The sequence below is a fragment of the Zingiber officinale genome, chromosome 9B (genome assembly GCF_018446385.1).
Source record: "Zingiber officinale cultivar Zhangliang chromosome 9B, Zo_v1.1, whole genome shotgun sequence".
Taxonomy (NCBI): domain Eukaryota; kingdom Viridiplantae; phylum Streptophyta; class Magnoliopsida; order Zingiberales; family Zingiberaceae; genus Zingiber; species Zingiber officinale.
In genome coordinates this window covers 87,706,812-87,714,313 of record NC_056003.1, presented here as the reverse complement: position 1 = coordinate 87,714,313, position 7,502 = coordinate 87,706,812, and the positions used below count along the sequence as shown (strand labels likewise).

At 35.4% G+C, this 7,502-nt stretch overlaps 1 protein-coding gene across 1 annotated transcript; it reads right to left on the bottom strand.

Annotated features, from left to right (window-relative positions):
- Positions 1-1,967: 1,967 nt before the first annotated feature.
- On the bottom strand, positions 1,968-6,590 carry LOC122024665 (adenylate kinase 4-like). The gene is made up of 6 exons (XM_042583333.1): positions 6,359-6,590; positions 5,268-5,413; positions 5,059-5,178; positions 4,779-4,946; positions 3,255-3,344; positions 1,968-2,369 (listed from the first exon to the last, which is right to left on the bottom strand). Exons 1-6 carry the CDS (start codon positions 6,471-6,473, stop codon positions 2,271-2,273), a joined length of 738 nt encoding a protein of 245 aa, XP_042439267.1. The 5' UTR covers positions 6,474-6,590; the 3' UTR covers positions 1,968-2,270.
- Between the last annotated feature and the right edge of the window lie 912 nt (positions 6,591-7,502).

Here is a 7,502-nt window from a genome sequence, read left to right as displayed (position 1 = left end):
GATGGATTATTGTGTTCAACTTAAATTTGCTTTAACTCAACTTTACAAAGCATGAAGACTTGGCCACAGTTCAACAGAAAAACTGTATATTGCAAAATATAACATAACAAATCACAGATTCAGCTTAGAGGAACAAAACTTCAAGTTCAATTAAAGTGGAGTATCAATCTGGTGCGGACACTGCTACAATAATTTAAATGAGAAACGATAACATAATTGCAGAATTTGTGATTTGAGACAGCTGCTGGTTGTACCTGCAAAGAAATTGGTTGCGTTGAGAGACGGAAACCCTAGATAGGCCGACAGCTGCTGGACGAGGATGGCTGCGGCAAGTGGGGCGTCGAAGTCTTCTCGACGCAAGGCCGAGAGCAGCAGCCGCGAGGGAGGATCAGTAGAGGGCGGCGGCCGAGAGCAGCACCCGCGAGGGAGGATCAGTAGAGGGCGGCGGCTCGACGAGAAGGAAACCTCACAGAACTTGGCGCGTTAGGGCAAAACCCGCGACGCGAGGGAGAGAAGCTGAGGGCGGCGGCGAGAAGAAAGGCCACGACGAGAAGAAAGGCGAGGGCAAAACCAACGACGCAGAGGGAGAGGAATTGAGCGCGGCGGCAGCGGGAAGAGAAGAAAGTCGAGGAGGAATGCGCGTTAGGGCTTAAGTGGAATAGTGGCAGCGTTTTCGCGTTTTCTCAGCTCGTGACGCGGACTTTGCCACGAGGGCGGTCCGCACAGTTCCGCAAGTTTTGTTCCGCAACGGAACAAAACTGTATATATATATATATATATATATATATATATATATATATATATATATATATATATATATATATATATATACTAGTTTAATAAATTTTAAAATCATTTATAAAATATATTTTTTAAATTAAAATTCATTGTATGTGAAAAATAGTTTTCTTTTATTTTTTGAATTTTTATATTTTTCAGTCTCAGTTTTTAATCCAGTTTTTGCATGTTTAAAGTACTTATTAAAATGAAAAGTTTCGTTGGACTCGACTAGCTTTTTCTCACTTTATTATATATTATTTAAAAATTAATGAAAAATCATAACTTCGACTAACTAAATTTCATTTATATTTTGTTCAAAAAAAGTTGGGGTTGTAATTTTGACTGAGCTCCCCCGTTGACTAGTAACTTCCAACACTACTAGATCGGCTCAAAGTCAAAATTCCACTCAGATTTTTAAAACCTTACGACACGACCTAGTCAAACTCATCAACATTAGCTTTGACTTTGAGTAGCAAATATTTTTGCTAGACAAAAAAAAATACAAGAACAAAAGGATCAAGGCCTTCTATGATATTCTTATAAACATTTCTAATGTGTTTAACTATGGACAACCCTAGCAAGCCCTTGCTTCGAGTGAATAGAGTTACAAATGATTAAAGTGGTATCATTCACTCTAAACGATTTAATATCATCATTTTATAATAAAATATAGATAAATAAATTATAAAAAATATTTTATCTTAATATAATAACTCTTTATATATAAGAGATCAAACATCCAACCTAACTATGTTATCCGGTGAAAATGAATAGAATGATAAACTAATGTCGATTATTTTACCTAAATCCAAATTAATTATGTACTTGTAAATATTAGATAGTATAAAATGTTTCAAAAAAACATCTCAACAAATGACGTATTTTATAAAAATACCTTGGTGAATAGTTAGTTTTATAGATCAAATAAATCATAATTTTTTTTTATTCATGTAGCTAGCTAATCCTTCAATCTGATTAATTCCAAAAGTGATGCACCTGACTCACAAAGATTTTTCACCAATTATCAAGATATCCAAAAATTCTAACTGACAGTCTAACATCACAAGTGGTTCAAACACTGTGAACGAGGTGCCCTACATGAGCTTCAAACCCTCGTTATATGAAAATCCACCCTACTTACCATGGTGCCGTGCCCCAGGGGCTAAAACAAATAACAACTTATGAACTTCAGAAAGCTGGCAAGTTGCAGAATTTGAAGTTTATTCCCTCAAAAAACTGAGGTTAACTCTACAGTTCACTGTTTCCTGTGAATCATACAACCACAAAACTCTTTGTTTCATCAGAAAATACCGATTAATTATTTCAAATCAAAAGCTGATGCAATTGTAAAAGTTTCCCTGAGCATGGAAAAGCATTCAGGCAGCTTGAACGAAGCTCTCTGATTTCATGCATGAAAGGGAAAATTTTTGTATAACTTAAAGAGACGTCAAAATGTAATGCCGAACCGCGGGAGGTTTCGTTTCTCCTCTTCACGAAAGAGCTTTCTGCACCTGAATGATGACATCGTTGGGGGGCTTCTCCGCATGAAGTTGAGCGACAACACCCTTTTTGGCATAATAGTCGATAACCTGGGACGCATAACAAAATCACAAATGCACAGATAATGTGCTAGAGGAAACCAAAAAGCAAACGAGAGACAATCACATTGTAATTCATGAATATGAGAAAAGGTTGCCGACCCAATGAGTTGCATAACTGATCGACTCAAATACAACTTGTTAAGACTCCCTCAAAATTTTCATAAAGTATCACTTATAAGAAAATGAATTATAACTTGAGTCTTTTATTTTCAATTACAAGAAAAATTTCTAACCATTTCCGTTACAACTATCTTTCAAAAGTAGAAGTAGAAAATTTACAGCAACAAATGCTAATGTTAAATTTAAAAACAAGGCATACTTTCTACATGAATAATTTGCTGTGATATTAAAACGATGCAAATATGAAATGTTCATAAGAATACTAGATATTGAATGCTATACAACTTGACGATGTTTTTATTATTCATAGGTAGGATCTTGATTGAGAACTGCACTGGCACTAGAATGATACCTTTAGCCAGCTATCAATTGTCTATAGCTGATACAGCTAAAGTTTTATTTGGTTGTTCAGACATCCAAGATCTAAAATCTTCCAAAACAATAGTGCGAGGAAGTCTAGAAATAACTAATTGGAGGCTCCATCAAGCTGTTGCTCTGAAGCCTCCTTAGAGTATGTTACTTGATTCACTATAACATGAATATGCAATAGCAGTGCTCGTAATTGACTGGAAGGATTTGATATAGACTGAACTAATTCTGTCATATTTTGATTGGAAGGATTGCTACCAATCTGCCAATTCAGCTTAGTGGAGTTGGGCCAATTCTGGCTGATCCAAAATATCCACTTTTTTTTTACAGGTTTAAGGTAATCTCTATTTGTTTATTTAATATAAGATGGAGAAGAAACCATACTGGTTCAGTTTGTCGATGGAAAGATTCAAGCCTTGACTTTAGGACTTCAGCTGTGTCATCTTTCCTCTGAATCAAGGGTTCTCCTGATACCTTCAAAGAAACAAATAAATAAATAAATATATATATATATATATATATATATATATATATATATATATATATATATATATATATATTAGACAAACCAAAATGGGATAAGTTATCATGTCATATTCAACAAAAATGTTAGAGGAGAAGTACACATCAAATATACCAGGAGTAAATGCATTTACATACAAAAGGAAGAAAGAATTCATAAAGAGAATGGATTGTGCAATACAGGTAACAAAGAATAAACTCTTTAGTAGTTCAGAATCCTGCAAAGATATAATATTAAGTTTTGAGTCTCTATGATCAGAAGTGTTTCTCAAACATAAAATGACAAGTGTGATGAATAACAAAATATAAAATCATTAAGTTGTCAAATAGATTTCATATATGACGACATAGCAACCCTTTGAGTATATATGATTTGGGCAATGAACATGACATCAATGAGCAAACTGCCCCTACAGATAAAATAACGATGACAGACAGACAACAAAATCAAGTGACCGTCCAATTTGTTGATTCAGAAAGTTAACCTTTTGAAGTACTGTAGGTCAAGCAGTTCAGGAACCAGCTATGGTTGCCATGAACAAGTTTGCATGGCCAGAAGTGATATTTCTACTCAACAGATCAATTGGTTGGCGAAGGTCAAGCAAGCAAAGAAATAAGACCAAACAAAAAACCTTTCCAGATTTATCTCAGTTATTCAGCATTGCTGATCACACAATCCAAATTGGGCCACACAACAAGGATTAACTTCTCAATGTTGTGACACGTTAACTATAGAAGTGCTAACGGTCATCAGATGCACAAATGCTTTCAACTCAAATAAAAGATTATTCTTAATCTCTAGCAAATGGCAGCACAGCAATGATAGTAAAAGTTTCCAAGATCTGTGAGAATTGATTAGGCAATGGCGTTGGGAAGGATAGTTGGATTTGCTAGATAAGATAGTCAAATGATTGGAGAGGAAGAGTAAAACAAATAACAACAACATGCAATACCAATAGCAAACAAAGTATACCATACACATTATTAAAAATAATGTTAAATGCTACAATATATAATGTCAAAATAAGTAATACCTATTTTAAGAAGAGGACTGAGGACTAAACAGTGGTGTCATCGTATTCTATTACTTCAACCAAAAACGATCGATGAAAGTTTTTGGACTCGCCCTTCTCTCTGCCAAAATTTATTTGAACTCTATGGAATTGACTATGAGAGCTAATAATGACCAGTTTCATACTTACCTACTGACATAACAAGTGAAATTCTTCCAATGTTTGCAATGGTTTTATTACAATAATGTCCAAACCAAGAAGCATACATGAAAGTAGGAAAATAGGAAAACGACCTTCTTGCAGTATCTTCAAAAGTAAGAAAGTACAATGTGCACAAAATATGAATATATTCACCATAACACCAACTACTTACATCATCGATGCCAGGAACTTTTGGAGGAGCAAACTTTGTATGATAAGTTCTTCCGCTAGGTGGATGAATCCAACGGCCTGTAATTCTCTCCTCCAATATGGCATCATCAATAGCAAAGTTCAGCACCTTGTCAATCTTGGTACCTTGCTTTGCCAGCATCTCATCAAGCTGCATGAAGAAGATTTAGAGAGGGAAACAGACTGAGTACACATTCTTAAACAAGGTGAAAACCTATCTCCAGAAAATAAATCCGGCACTACAAAAAGAATGCAACGGTTACCTTTTCTGCTTGAATGGCTGTCCTTGGAAACCCATCAAGAATGAAACCCTTCTGGCATGATGGTCTTTTTATAGCCTCATCAATAATGCCAACAACCAAATCATCAGAAACAAGATCCCCCTAGAATATAAAAAAATCAAAAGAATCACCGAGTAACAAGAATCACTGTTTCTTTAAATTCCAATTTTGCTAATCAATATAGGAAATACCTTATCCATTGCCTCTTTAGCTTTAATTCCAAGTGGTGTCTTAGCAGCCACAGCAGCTCTCAACATATCACCCGTTGCCAAATGGCATAAGCAATATTCATCTTTAATCATAGGAGATTGGGTACCCTTTCCAGAACCTGGCGGACCTGCCATGCCACGATGGCTTATCAGAAGCTAAACCCTGCCTTGATTTTAACGCTAAAAGGAGAAATTTCCACAATCATGAGCTATGACCACAGATGCAAATAGAAAACCTGCCTAGTAAAAAGACAGTTGTAAAACAAAAAAAAAAATCCTAACATATAACAATCTAGTAAATCTGAAAGTTTAGAAGATAATATTCGACAATAGATGGTAAAACAAAAGTACAGAAAGTGATTATCATTACAACATTAAATGAAACTATGGACACAGACGACATCTACCTACAACTTTAGTAGCTGCATCAGAAAAAAGAAACTGCAAGGGTAGATGGTGGAGGTGCATAATTCTTACTAGAAAAAAAAAAAAAAAAACTGGGACCGTAGTTGTTCTATCCTAAGACATATGAATGATATAATTCAAAAGGAAGCATTGGACATTAATTACTTTCAAAATTTACAGGAGATTCTTACCAGACAGAAAGAAAAATGGTCTAGCCTACACTCCAAATAATGGTAAGAAGCATTGAGATTCATAAGCCAATCCAAAGTAATATAAACAAGCACTGTAGATCTAAAATTGACCCGTTGACAAGGCTGCTTCAACAACACCAACACCTTACAGCATCATCAATGAGATATCTACTTTCATCCAACGACAGTTTTATTTAAGAATCAACTCTCACGTATAGCATAGACAAAATAAGCATCTGGTAACGACAGAACAATCACAAGATCTAGACACACACACCCGAAAAAAAAAATTACAAAAACTTTATTTTACGGATCGTAATTGCAAAATTGATGTAAAGAAACACACGCTTAAATATCCTGGAAAAAAAAAAGACGCTGGCAGATAACCCACAGATCGCAATTCTGAAGAGCAACAGATAGGGAGCGAGATGGCCGAACCCAGCCCAAAAGAGTGGTTTTGGAGGAAGGAGATGATACCGATGAGAATGAGACGCTTATCGGGCTTGGATGCGCACTTCATGCGCTGGAGGAGCTCCGTCATCAGATCCAGCGACGGAATGTCATCGAGAACCACTTTCGCGCCGCTCGCCATCCCTGCAAACTCCTCCTTCCTCCTCCCTACGAGCGATCCAGTCTCTGCGGCAGCCACCCAACGGAGATACCGATCCAAGCCGTAAAAGATTTATTTCCCGAGGGTTTTGGTGTCCAACCGACGCTGCCTTGCCGGTTCAACGTAGAACAGTATGTCTCTTTGCATCAGTGCCGTCCATTCAAACGAAGAGATACATAGATCTTCCGATTTGCATTGTTAGATCCGGCGAGGGCACACTGTATCGGGGGTTGGTAAGGTGGGTCCCTGACCAAAAGAAGGTTAGATAGATTCACCTTCCACACCCACCACCACCACACCTAACTTCTAAAAAAAAAATTCTTGAATTAAATGTAAATATAGAAGAAAGAGATACGAATTTAAAGATCAGGGCTCAGCCTCCATACTAATTTTCCTATCTAAAATATATAATTTAGAGTAAAAAAGATATTTTATTAAATTTAAATATTTAATTTTTAAAACATCATATATCAACTTCCCTATTTCTTCTCTCTCCTCTATAATATTTAAGGAATAGAATCTATTCCTTAAATTTAGAGAAGTATTGTTCATAAATGTATAATTTAATAAATAGATAGGTAGCTGATGCAAAGATTTTTTAATTATCCTATCTAAAATTTAAGGTAAAATTTTTAAATAGGGTATCTGATATAGATACTCTAAGCTAATGGAGCCGAACTAGTCGAACAGTAAAAAGTTTAAATTCATACTTAATTTGTTATCCTTAAACTTGAGTTCTGTTCAAGTTGGAATTGAACTTTAGTTCTTAGTCTCGAACTTGGTTTGTAATAAAATTAAATAATTTGAGTTTGGCTCAAACTCAGTTCGAAAAAAGCTCGTTTAAAAATTAAACAAGCTTAGTTCAAATTTGTTTAAGATAATTAATTATAATAATTAAGCTAAAGGAGCCTTTTAACGAATATATTCGTGAGTCTCTTAATAAACACATTCACAAGTACAAATATGTTCATGAGCTCACGAATCAAATACTTGTTAAGTTCAAGCTCAGCT